Below are 14,206 nucleotides of genomic sequence, written 5' to 3' on the forward strand. Positions count from 1 at the left end.
CAAGGGATCATTCCTCCTGAAGTGTTTAATGCTGATGAAACCGACCACTCCATTACATCACAGCCATCAACGACCATCACAAAAATAAATAAAACAACTTTATTATGCAGTACAGTTTATTTCTTTAATTATAACACCATAGCACATTTATTATACATAAAATAATGTATATCTTGTGTAGTTTTAAGGCTTAGAAAATTAGAAAGTAGAAAATTATGTTTTATGGGGAGCTGAGAATGGACTATTCTCATTTTAATGGTTTCTTATGGGAAATTATTTTTGGGGATACACACTTCGCCTTACACACTCTGGGAACCAATTAAGTTCGTAAGCCAAGGTATCACTGTACTTCATACTATGTGGAGTGTTTTCAGCATTTTCTTCATGAAATTCATCAAAGGCATCGAAAATGTTGTATGGGCTCATGGAGCTGAAACTTAGGAGAGCGTCGGTTCTGAGTGTGGATGTCTATTTTGAATTGTGAGTTGCCCTTTGTCATAATAATAATAATAATAAGAATAATAATAATAATAATAAAAGTCCAAGATGGCGCCCGAGTAGGCAGCCTCAGCAAGTGCTCTCATGAGCCTTGCTTTTTTTGGTTGTTTTTGTCTTGTTTTGTGTTTTCTTTTGTCACTTTGTGTTGTTGTGCATCGTGTGGAACGGATACAGATTGTTTTTCAGCATTTTTGACCACGACATTCATCAAGGAGGAGACCGTGCTGAGCGGTTGCGCCTTTTCGGCAGCATGAATATGCCAGTACTGTTTTTGAATGGGAGGAATGTCGGAGCCATTCGACTGGCTTCGCTGGACAGCTCTGGGGCCATTGTGCTTTTTTGCGCCTGTAATGGGCAGCATCTTCACAGCCCCGCTTTGTTTAGCGGAAAGGTCAGTGCCGTTGGACGGTCTGCGGCTGGATGGATGCATGGCTTGAGGAGCCCACAATAAGAAGAAAGGAGCGTCAGCGCACAGCGCCGATGCGTATGTGGAACTGTTGCGGCTTGGAATTGAAGCAGATTTATGTGGAACAGGAGATGTGAGACAATCTCTTTTCGTCAATGGATGCTACAACTGCGTGTTTGCTTTCAACATTTAGCTTGTAGTCGACGTGCACATTCCACCATGATGTCCCTGATCCACTGGTGGAAAGACGCTTTGATCCTCTCCTCTTTCATCTAGAACTGCTTCATGTCATCACAAAGAAGGTACAGCAAGTCCTGAAGAATGAATGTCTCTCTGTGTCTTTGTTTTGTCATATTGTCTCTATGCTGTCATATTATTTATTGATTTTTTTTTTTGTTCTTTTGACTTCAAGACGGCGCCGCGAGAGTGGCTGCCTTTCCAGCAGCTCATGTATTTCGTTTTTCTACTTTCATTCCTTTCATCACTTTGCTGCTGTGAAATGTAAATTTCTCCACTGTGAGACTAATAAAGGCATATCCAATCCAATCCAATATCCAATAATAATAATATAATTATATTATATATTATAATAATAATAATCATAATAATAAAAACAATAATAAAAACAATAATAAAAACAATAATAATAATAACAACAGTAATAATAATAACAATAATAATAATAATATAATATTTTACTATAATAATAATAATAATAATAATGTGAATGAAGTGCATGAGAATACGTATGTGTGGAGGTTCGCTGCATCATTTGGAACAGAAAATTTAACTGACAACTGTCTGGGAAGCAGAGGCGAGAATTCCCCGCCACTTGTTTTGGAAGTGGGAATATCTATATCTATAAATGACTTGCAAACGATCTGATTCGGACGCCACGGGGATGGGGGGCGGGCGTGGGTCTGGGTCACCGGTGTTCGACCGATTGCCCTCTCCTCGGCCTTACTCCACTCTCCGCGCTGAAGCGCGGCCCGACCCCGCGGCTGTCTGCGGTGCTGACGCGCTGGACCCGCTTTCTTGCCCCGAAGCAGAACGACTTCTCATGGAGGCAGCGGCGGCTGTGGACCCGATGCAGCGTTCCTGCCGCCGCGTTCTCACCGCCATGACGCCGCCGACGCGATGCCGCCACAGACACATTATTTTACATTGCCTCTTGTGTGTACTGTAGAATGTTAGTCTTTTTTATCTATTTTCCATGTTAGTCTTAACTTCCAAAGGGTCATTCTGGCACTGCACTAGTTGTAATTCTTCCAATATTTTGTTAATGTAACTTTCTTGTGACATAATACCCTTTGTTGTTTCACAAAGGTACTCCTTAACACCTCTGAACACAACAAACTATGAATCGGTTGTTCGTTCGAAAAGTCACTGAATCAACATGATCTTGAAAACCTGGTAAACACTAAACAGCAAAACTGCAATTGGACACTTGGAGTACTTTTCGTTGTCTTTATGTGTTTGTCGTAATGTTTTTGATTTTTCTTCTGTGCTGTCTTCCTCCAGGTATTGAGATCGCTAAAGAAAATGGAGCCAAATACAGACTTGGACCGGAGTTGGAAATCTGGTGTGATTTGGTTTTGTAATGTAATACAGTTGTGCAATATGAATACTATATGTCAAAATACTGTACAAAATTATGTATTGTGTTAATTGTGTATACTTTCATAATCACACTACCTTTAATTAAATATCAAAATATCAAATTACATTTGATATTTTAAATAATAAACGATTAACAACAAAATTGCTCCGTAAAGTAAAAAAGTTCATTCCTATGCTAAATTGTCAATGTTTGATGATCTTGAAATTAAATGTCTCAGCCAAATAGTAGATATTTCTTAAAAAAATGTACTTTATTTCTTTTTATATCAACTGACACCGCTCTTGCAATTCCTCAATTTTTTAGCGGGTATGGCTGTGCTGACCACTTCTATGAATCGGATACATTGCTACACTGTTTTGAAGTTCTCAAGAAGCTTCTGGAGTCTCCCATTACCCAAGACATTATTTGTGACGTGGGAATGTAAGTATTAACAAAATGCTCAATTCCAAAGATTCAGTCATGCTTGCCTTGTATGATAAACAATGTGTGTCAACATCTTAGCATTATTTTGCTGAAACATTAATTTCTCGCCATGTGCTTGTTTTTCCTTTTTTTAACACTGTATTTTATTACTTTGTGTATTTTTTTCAGACTTTGGTTAAAGCCCTTTCACATAGCAAGACAATGGAGCAAAACTTTCATTTGAAATTCCTGAAACAGTCTTTGCATTTTTTAAACATCATCAACATTGGCTATCAAAAGACCTACCGTAATTTCCCGACTCTTATGCGCACCTGATTATCAGCCTCACCCACTACATTTTTAGAGGAAAACCGATTTTGTACATACCGAAGCCGCACCTGTATATAAACCGCAGGTGCCCACAATAATACTAATAAAAATAATACATTTTATTTCAAGTGCCTTTCAAAGGTCTCAAGGAAACTTTACAGTCACAGACAAGCATAGATACAATAATAAAGACAATACAATTATAAATAGAGTACAATAAATAAAATACTATTATAAATAGAAACAGGAGAGAGCTAGAAAATGCTATTTTAAATAGGTGGGATTTGAAGTTGGCAAGATAATCGATGTTACGATGTCATCACGCTGAGACGGGCAGGGGGGGCACACAGAGGTGGAGGGAGGAAGAGGATCTGAGGGAACGAGAGGGAATAGAAATTGAAGAAGGTCAGATAGGTAAGGTTATGCATAGCTTTAAATGTATAAGGGACAATTTTAAAACGGAAACAAAGAAAGACGGTACACAGAGAGAGTTTTCAAAGTTTTAATACTATAACTTAACGATAATAAGAATACCGGATTTTCACGACCATAAGGCGCATATAAACGTCTCAGATTTTTTTCCAAATGTGCAGTGCGCCCTGTAGTACAGTGCGCCAAATGTGCGGACGTATTAGAGACCACCATGAGGACGTGGTAGAGAACATGAGGGGGGTGCGTGGGCGTGGGTTGTGTATAAAAAACAACAGGTATGTATGTGCTTTATGCAGAACATTGCTGTTCGAACAACCCTGAAAATGGCAAAGAGACATGGTTATGAAGCTCAGTTTAAACTGAAGGCGATCAGCTACGCCGAGGAGCATGGGAATTGAGCCGCCACGAGAGAATATAAAGTTAACGAGTCGATGGTTCGCAAGTGGAGGAAGCTGGAGAACGAACTCCGACAGGTGAAGAAGACTCAGCTGAGTTTTCGCGGACATAAAGCAAGGTGGCCGGAGTTGGAGGAAAGACTCGAGCAATGGATCGTTGAGCAAAGAGCGAGCGGAAGGAGCGCTTCGACTGTCACCATCCGACTCAGAGCAGTAACGCTGGCGGAGGAAATGAAAATTGAACATTTCCGAGGAGGTCCGTCTTGGTGCTGGCGTTTTATGAAACGGTGCCATTTTTCCACCCGGACTAGAACTACGGTTGCGCAGCAACAGCCGGCGGATTATTCAGAAAAGTTGGCGAACTTCCGGTCCTACTGCGAGAATCACATCGCCGACAAGCGCATCCAGCCGAGCCACAAAGCCGAAAAGGGCTGGATGGACGAGGATATGATGGAGTGGCTGAGGCAGGTGTATGTAAGGAGACCGGGAGGTTTTTTCCACATATCACCGTCACTTCTGATTTGTGACTCTATGCGAGCGCATCTCACAGACAATGTGAAGCAGAAAGTGAAGCGGATGAAATCTACGCTTGCTGTGATTCCGGGTGGGTTGACCAAGGAACTCCAACCGCTGGACATCGGTGTGAACCGGCCGTTCAAAGTGAGGCTGCGAGCGGCGTGGGAGCGATGGATGACCGAAGGAGACCACAGCTTCACGAAGAGTGGTAGGCAGCGCCGGGCGAGTTACGCCACAGTTTGCAAATGGATTGTGGATGCTTGGGCTAATGTGTCTGCTGTCCGGTGTCCGGTGGTTCGAGCTTTCGGAAAAGCCGGCATTATTTCCGAGGAGCCGCACGGCACAGAAAGTAACTGACAGTGAGGAAAGCGAACCTGCCATGTTGGATTTAGCGTAACTGTTCGATTCTGTTACCGGTAATGTGCTTGTTTTTACCATGCCGACGCCTATTGAGCGATGATTACAAAATGTTCTTACTTTGTCATTAATAAATAAAGCACTACCAAACTCAGTTTTGCTCCCGATCTGTTTTTTAAATACGCCTGTATGTTGTGGTAGGGCGGACGCCCGTATGGCAGTAGAGGATATGTACTGGTATATAAAACTTGCGTCCTTTCATCCGGTGCGCCCAATGTGTGTGTTAAATACAGAAATGGCACAAATAAATGAGACTGCGCCTTTTCACACAGTGCACTCTTTGGTCGTGAAAATACGGTAATAATATAACTTTCTTCCCAAACGGTGCCTGTGACGTGGCAGTAAAACTGTAGCAACACGGTAACAACACGCTCGCAACACAGTAGCAACAGGTCTGGTAAAACAGGTCTGGTAAAAGAACATACTGGTAAAAATCACGGTAAGCCGTCTTCATCTTCCTCCTTTGAACTGAAGCCATCGAAGTATCAGTGTCGGAATGAAGCAGTGTCATATAGACGTCGTCACACACACCCCCAGCCACTCGATGTCGATGGCGATTGTTTTTGCTTTCAGTCTGATCTGCACAGTCGAAACACCTCGGCCATCTGCTCTCTGTGTATTCACCCAGTCTTCTAGAATGTTTTCCAATTCGGGCCACTTGCTTTTATTACTTCTTTTTTTTGTCTTTTTACATTGCTCCAGTTCTTCCCGCTGTTGTTTCCAGTGTCTCACCATTGACCAGTCTTGCTGCGACTGATCTTCATTCCTCTCCTTTCCAGGGCATATCTCCACATCTCTAGTTTCTTTGCCACCTGTTCCCTGTTCTCGCTACAGATCATATGTCATCTGCAAACATCATGGTCCTAGGAGATTCTTGTCTAACATCGTCTGTCAGCCTGTCCATCACCATAGCAAACAAGAAGGGGCTCAGAGCTGACCCCTGGTCGAGTCCCACCTCCACCTTGAATTCCTCAGTCATACCGACAGCACACCTCACAACTGTCTTACAGTCATGATACATGTCTTGCACCGCTCTGACATACTTTTCCGTCACTCCAGACTTCCTCATGCAATGCCACAGCTCTTCTCTGGGCACCCTGTCATACACTTTCTCCAGATCTACAAAGACACAATGCAATTTCTTCTGACCTTCTCTGTACTTCTCTATCAGCATTCTTAAAGCAAACACTGCATCTGTCGTACTCTTTTTTTTTTTGGCATGAAGCCACACTGTTGCTCACAAATGTTCACTTCTGCTCTTAGTCTAGCTTCAACGACTCTTTCCCAGAGTTTCATTGTATGGCTCATCAACTTTATTCCTCTGTAGTTAGTACAACTCTGCACATCTCCTTTGTCCTTAAAAATGGGCACGAGTACACTTCGTCTCCATTCTTCAGCCATCTGTTCACCATCTAAGATCTTGTTAAATAACCCAGTCAGGAACACCACCGCCACCTCTCCAAGACACTTCCATACCTCGATTGGTAAATCATCAGGCCCGAGTGCCTTTCCCCCCCTTCATCCTCTTCAGCCCCCTCCTCCGTTCATCCTTGCTAATGCTTGCTACGTCTTGGTCCACAACATTCATGTCTTCTACACTTTGTTCCTTCTCATTTTCCTCATTCATCAATTCTTCAAAGTACTCTTTCCATCTTGCCATCACACTACTGGCATCTGTTAATACATTGCCATCTCTATCCTTAATCACCCGGACCTGCTGCAGGTCCTTACCATCTTTGTCTCTCTGTCTCGCCAGCCTGTAAAGATCAGTCTCACCTTCCTTGCTGTTCAGCCTAGCATGCAAGTCATCATAGGCCTCTTGTTTGGCCTTTGCCACCTTTACTTTAACCGTGCGCTGCATCTCCTTGTACTGCTGTCTACTCTCGTCCGTCCTCTCAGTGTCCCACGTCTTCTTTGCTAACCTCTTTCTCTGTATACACTCCTGCACCTCCCCATTCCACCACCATGTCTCCTTATCTACCTTTCTTCCACTCGATACACCAAGTACTTTCCGACCTGTGTCTCTGATTATGTTTGCTGTAGTTTGCCAGTCATCTGGAAGACCTCTTGCCCACCCAGTGCTTGTCTTACCTCCTTCCTAAATGTCATGCAACACTCTTCCTTTTTCAACTTCCACCATTTTGTCCTCACTCCAGCCTTTGGTTTCTTCATCTTCCTCATTGCCAGCGTCATCCTGCACACCACCAACCTATGCTGTCTGGCTACACTCTCACCAACCACTACTTTGCAGTCACTGATTTCCTTTAGATGGTGCCATTGACGCAAAATGTAGTCTACCTGTGTACTTCTGCCTCCACTCTTGTAGGTCACCCTATGTTCCTGTCTCTTCTGAAAGAAAGTATTACTGTATGTATATATGTTTTTGTGTTAATGCACACTGCACCCGAATCATCCTGTCAGTCTCACTTTAAAAAAAAAGTATTTTAAAATATCTTTGGTTCAAATAATTTGGGCACCCTTCCACCTTCATTTCCCGTTTTTTTCTAGTCTTTTTGTCACAACTCACAAGTCATGACCAAAAAAATAAAATCTCTGGTACAAGACCTTAGCAGCATGTTTCTTGTTCTAAGTTGTAACCAACAAATAATATTGCTTTGCCCCGTATGTCTCACCGGGATTGCTGCAGGAGGCGTTGCTTCGGATGGAGAAGAGTAGTGTCATTTTTTTCTGTACGAACATGAGAAAAAAAGTTTCACAGTTGCTTGTCAATCAGGTGGCCGGATGTTGTGCTAAAACATTGGCTAATGCTAAAGCTATATTGGCTTGCAGCTCAATAGCTGTCAATAATTAAAAAAACCTACATACAACCTTCTGTGTCACAGATCTCCAAGTGTGCCTATTTTTTTGACTCAGCCCTTGTCATTGCCAATGTTATGCCTGACGCAAGATTTTATATGGCGCACCTCTTCCATAGACTATTTACATAAATTTCAAGAGAAGTCAAAAAGTATTGTTTTGAATGTTATAATAATAATAATAATAATCTTCTTCTTTTCCTTTCGGCTTTTCCCTTCAAGGGGTCACCACAGCAAATCAGTGTCCTCCATCTTCAATAATAATAATAATAATAATAAAAAGCTCCCTGGGTCTTGTGTACTGAAATGATGTAACGTAGTATGTCGGTCCCGCTGTGTCGTCCCACGGTGTGTCGTCCGCCTCCGCTGTCTGTCCGAGTGCCTTTTCTTTATCAGATAACATATCAACGTTAGGGGGAGAGCCCCACACATCACAGAACGATCCTCTCGGTATAGATAGCCTGGAGTAAAAATGGTTTCTTAATGAGCGGCAGGTTTGCCAGTGTGTTGAAAAGCAAGTTGTCTTGGTCCTGACTTAGAAAAGCAGCCCCAAACATCACACTGCCAACACTGAAAAAAATGAGCATTTCCATCGGTTTTCTCTGTGTGGTATTGAAATGCGTTTGATGAACTGAAAATGTTGTATGTGATACATATGAAAATAACACTTTCCATTTTCCTCTCATCTTTTTGCTATTTGTCCTTTTTTCCCTTTTGCTGTGGTTATTTTGTCATATTTACAAAAGGACTCTCCCATAAGGAACAAGCAATACCAATCATTAATTTGTTTCACCATTTGTAGTAGTATCCGTTTGTGAGAGGATTTGGTTTTCTTGGACCCTGGGCAGCGTGGTACAAGCGGGGAGGCGCGACCCTGCCCTTTGCTGCCATTCCGAATGTTTCACCCTGGTTGCTTCAAAGGTTTATGCATGAGTAATTCTAGCAAAAATGGCAATTAATATTGCAATGTTGTGAGATTATTATTGATGCTTTGCCATCCTGTTGTTTGAATCTTCTCTGCAGTGTGAAAGAGCGACTTCTCACCACATATCATGAATCCATACGTTCATGGTAAAAATTCATGGTAAAAACTTGAACAGTTTAATGACAGTATTTCTTTCTTAACAAGTTCTATCCTGGCTAACGGGACCCTGTAGTGCAGGGGTCGGGAACCTTTTTGATTGACTAAGAGAGCCATAAAAGTAAAATATTTAGAAATGTTTTTCAGTGAGAGCCACACGCACGCGAGCGCGCGCGCGACGGACGTGTGCGCACATACAAACGCGTGCATGCGTGCCCTTACACACACACACACACACACACACACACACACACACACGCACGCGCGGCCACTTTTCAACAAAATGTCAGAATGTATTATTTAAAATAACTTTGTGATAGTACTCACTGTTAACATGAATGGTTTTCCGTTCCTCGTGATTGGTAAAAATCCAGGCAAACGATCAGAATGAAATTCAACTTGCCGGTCCAGAGGCGAAGTTACTGCTAGCTTGCCTGCACACGACTCATAAGCTTCCACAGTTGCTATCTGCAATATCTTCTCGCAGAAGTATATTTATGCTAACATTAACATGGGGCTTGCTAAAATGTCACTGACATTCGACTGTTTCATCGATGGTATTGTTTCATTGCAAATTAGAATCCGAACCTTTTCTCTCCTCAAAGGTGAACCTCCGGTGCATTCAATCTTGTGTACTCGTTGGGCTCATTTAAAGGGCCGTTTACCTGTTTCAACATGGCGGCCAGTATCATCCAATCAAAATGGCGCTTTCGGCCAACTGCAGCCACAACAGGAAATGAACGGCGAAAAAAAACGAGTATATGTATTTAGTTTTATCGGCGAGCCATATGCAATCATCAAAAGAGCCATAGGTTCCCGACCCCTGCTCTAGTGAATGTATAATAAATCACACCACTTTACACAATCTGAGCTGTGGATTGATTTATAAGTTGCACTACTGAAGGCCCAGGGATCATATGCACGGCTCGCCACTGGTTGTAACACATGTATGTTGTGAACATACTTGGATATTCCTATTGTCCCACAGTTGTTTTAACTGTTCTCATTCATAAAATTATGTAAATTCCTTCATGATTTTGTTCTGTTGACATTTGATATGGACTGATAAACATGCAGTTTTTTATAATAATAATAATAATAATAATAATAATAATAATAATAATAATAATAATAATAATAAATTACATTTTAAGCGCCTTTCAAAGCTCTTAAGAACACTTTGGATTGGATTGGATTTGATATGCCTTTATTAGTCTCACAGTGGAGAAATTTACATTTCACAGCAGCAAAGTGATGAGAGGAATGAAAGTAGAAAAATGAAATACATGAGCTGCTGGAAAGGCAGCCACTTTCGCGGCGCCGTCTTGAAGTCAAAAGAACAAAAAAAAAAAAAAACTTTATACTGTCTTTATCTGTGACTTTATAGTCACAGATAACCATAGGTACTATAATAAATAAAATACAATCACAAATACAATGCAATAAATAAAATACAATTATAATTACAAACAAGAGAGAGAGCTATACAGAAAATGCAATTTTAAATAGGTGGGTTTTGAGATGGGACTTGAAGGTGGGAAGAGAATCGATATTACGAATGTTGGGAGGAAGTGAGTTCCAAAGTTTGGGGGCAGAGCAGCTAAAGGCGTTGTCACCCATCGTGCTGAGACAAGGGGGTACACACAAAGGCGGAGGGAGGAAGAGGATCAGAGGGAACAAGAGGGAATAGAAATTTGAAAAAGGTCAGATAGGTATGGGGGGGCAAACACGTCGCCTCTCTTCCACCTTCTTCCCTTTCACTCCGCCTCTCTGAAATTAAATCCTGGTTTAGCCATAATGATGGGTTTATCTTGATTGTTCGTCCCTGGCTCATCGCTTTTCGGGTGGTGATGGCAGAGGACGGATAAATCAGCAGGAAGCCAGGTGTTGGACAGAAAGTTAGTTTAATCTTGAAGACAGCGGAGTTATTGTGGGAGGTCGGCCAGGAGGAAGCAAGAAGGGAGAGAGACGGACTGGGAGAGCATTTATATGACTGACAGGATGTGACACAATAGGATGTGACGTAATGGGATGTGACATCATGTAAAGGAAGGCAGGATGACGTATCAGGAAGTCCAAACCAAAACGAAATTATGAAAAAATATGTTTAAATATTTTCCATAGCGAATTACCCCAACATATGCAATACAGCTACATATATCAATATGCCTTTCTTGATACTTGCACTATGTACAGTTTTTTTATGAAACGGTTTTGCAAATTTAGAGTCTACAGTGGACATTTTTATTTTACTATGCTTAGAATATCTTGTTTTTCTATACTTTCACCCCCACCCCATCCCCTTTCAAATTGCTGCTGTGGACTGCAAATTTTCCCATTGTGGGACGAATAAAAGTTTTCTGATTCTGACATCCAGGAACTCAAGGCGACAGGCACTGCCCTGAAGCTTGAAGAGGTGGCACTGTGTGAAGGGGGTCCCGCTCTCCTTTGCGGCGTGTCTATGGGTCGCACTCCTTCCGTGATTCCGCAGCAGTGGCGTTGGCGAATTTTTCTATTTCTCTAACTCATTCATTCCCTTTCACACTCTGGTGTCCGGGCGTCAGTCGAACTACTTGGGGCCAAGTTTGTCTGGCCTGGGTTACGAAAGGGCATCAGGAAGTGGGCAGCTGCATGCGTGGCATGTCAGCACGCTAAAGTCCACAGGCAGACCAGGGCAAACCTAGAAACTTTTCCGATTCCGGGGAGGAGATTTGACTACATCCACGTGGACCTGGTCGGGCCCCTCCCTCCTTCGCAGGGTTGCACACATTTCACTATGGTCGATCGGACCACTAGGTGGCCGGAAGCAGTACCCCTGTCTTCCACAAGAGAAGAAATGTCAGATTTTTTTTGTCCTCCCGAATGAGAACAAAAGAGGTCTCTGACATAGTTGGAGTTTGCACCTGTTCTTTTGACTTTTGTATTCCTTCCTGGTTTGTTTAAGTGTACTAGCTTCCAATAAACCTGACACCATACCGGATGTGTAGTAACATTGATATGTTCTTCTTTTAATATTCCCCATTTGAAGTCAGATTCAGCATTTTGTGTCAGGGTTGCTGTTTTTTATTCTGCTGCAGTTGATCATTAAGTGAGGAGAGGTTGTGTTTGTCATCATTCATTTTGCTCATTTTGTGATTTATGAGATTGCAAAAAAAGCCAAACTGATCAATGAAAGTGGAAGACTCCCTGTCGCAGACATTGAGATTAAATACTCTAATTAATACAATTGTAGATACGTCTGTGTAAGCTCTCAGTCATACAGGAGTGGTCCATCGATGAGAAGGTTTCTTCAGCCGTCATCTGTACAAATGTGAAGGTTTCGGACGTTTCGCCTCCTATCCAAGAGGCTTCGTCAGCGAACTAAAGTCTGACTGGTCGTATCGGCCCTATTTTTTTTCGGCTTTTTTTTTATGCTCCACTTCACCTTTTCTTCTTCTTTTTGAGGCTCAGACGAGACACTTCCGGGTCGAATGTACGCTGGCGCGCTTTTGGCTGCCGCTGTTCGCCCGCAAACATTTTGGCTTCTTTTTGTTTTTTTACGATTCCTGTACCACTGGAAATACTCGACAGTCACCAGAGGAACTTATGGTCGAACTCCAATCTGCTTTGGCTGTCGGATCGTCTCGTGATTCCGGTCGTTTATCCGGACCGCGAACGAGAACACGGACGATCTCCACCCACCTGTACCCGCTGTTGAGGGCTAACCTGGGCGCTGCCTGTCTCTGGACGTTGCTGGGTGCTATCATGTCGCTCCTCCAACGACCCGTTGGACGGCTGCAATATTCGGCGTCAGAGCTGCTTGAACTCCGCTCCCGGTGGACGAGCGTGCCACAGGCGATTTTCCGATTCCCGGAAATCGCTCGCCGCTCTTCCCGGAGGTATATCCACCGCGGATCACGTCGAGACTTTCACCTCGACGACTCCAAGGATATCACCTCCCTGTGGTCATCTTTCCGCCGGCCACGCAGAGGTTACAGCCGCTCCGTGCAACACCGTGTGTTGGCCGGCCTGGCTAGGTCGGCCAATACCCCTCAAGATGACACCACCAGCGTCACTTTCGGCCTCCTGAACATCCGCTCGCTTACGGGTAAGGGTTGTCTTATCCAAGACATCCTTAGTGACCGTAAGCTGGACTTCTTCTGTTTGAATGAGACCTGGCAAACAGCGGGGGACTTTTCCGAGTTGAACGACACGACGCCACCTGGGTTTGTTTACCTCTCAAAACCCCGCCTCTCGGGCCGCGGAGGCGGTCTCGCGATATTTTACCGCGAGATCTGGAAAGTCACTCAAGTACCAGTCCCGGAAACTCTCTCATTTGAATGCCTTGCGTGTCAAATTTCTGGTCCATCTCCCACAGTTATAGCCACTGTATATCGTCCCCCTAAACCACATCGTGACTTTTTAAAAGACTTCTCAGCCGTCCTCACACACCTCTCCACTCTGTCACCAAATATTATTATCCTTGGGGACTTCAACATACACATTGACAATTCCACCCATCCCCTCACCAAAGACTTTATTTCCTCATTGGAGAGTTTTGGCTTACACCAATTCTCTGATTTCCCCACGCATATAAAAGGGCATATCCTGGACTTAATATGCTGCTGTGGTTTTACCCCCGCCAACTGCACAGCAAACGAACTTCCTGTAACGGACCATTTCCTCGTCTCATTTAACGTTCCCATCACACTCTCTCTCCCCAAGCCACCGCGCATCATCACTTATCGGAACATCCAACACATTGACACTGTCACCCTCACTGCAATGGCTGCCAACCTCAAACCGGACTACAACTCCCCCCCGATGAACTTGTTTCCCAATACAACATGGACCTTGCACACATGCTCAACACCCTTGCTCCTGTTAAATCCCGGTCAGTCCAATTCACTCGATCCGCCCCTTGGTTTACCGCCCAACTCCGCTCCACCAAGGCGAAAACTCGGCAGCTGGAAAGACTTTACAGAAAGACCGGCCTCACCACCCACCAGGACATGTACACAGCTCACCTCACCCACTACAAGGACTCTATCACACGCGCAAAATCGGAATACTATTCTGGACTGATTGATGCTAACAGTGGGAATTCACGGACTCTGTTTTCCCTATACAACAAAATCATTCAACCCCCTATCTCTCTCCCCCCACACTTTCACTCCTCAGACACCTGCAACGCACTACTTCTGTTTTTCACTGAAAAGATCAACAAGATCCACCAGCACCTCGGCTCCTCTGTATCCCCCCCCTCCCCCAACCTTCCTACTCCCTATCAACTGCTGTCGTCTTTTGAACTCC

General features: G+C 43.5%; 1 protein-coding gene across 7 annotated transcripts in view; it reads left to right on the forward strand.

Moving 5' to 3' along the window:
* Positions 1–14,206, forward strand: part of nadsyn1 (NAD synthetase 1) — a 147,366-nt gene that overhangs the window by 29,646 nt on the left and 103,514 nt on the right. For all 7 annotated transcript variants that reach the window (XR_016114424.1, XM_088991803.1, XM_088991802.1 and 4 more), the window contains exons 2-3: positions 2,426–2,486; positions 2,829–2,945. Coding sequence is in view for 6 of the 7 variants with exons in the window: in XM_088991803.1 (XP_088847929.1) it covers positions 2,426–2,486; positions 2,829–2,945 (178 nt within the window). In the remaining variant the exon portion in view is untranslated. The remainder of the gene's footprint in view (positions 1–2,425; positions 2,487–2,828; positions 2,946–14,206) is intronic.

This window comes from Hippocampus bargibanti, linkage group LG03 (genome assembly GCF_051943395.1).
Source record: "Hippocampus bargibanti isolate YZ-2025 linkage group LG03, ASM5194339v1, whole genome shotgun sequence".
Lineage (NCBI taxonomy): Eukaryota > Metazoa > Chordata > Actinopteri > Syngnathiformes > Syngnathidae > Hippocampus > Hippocampus bargibanti.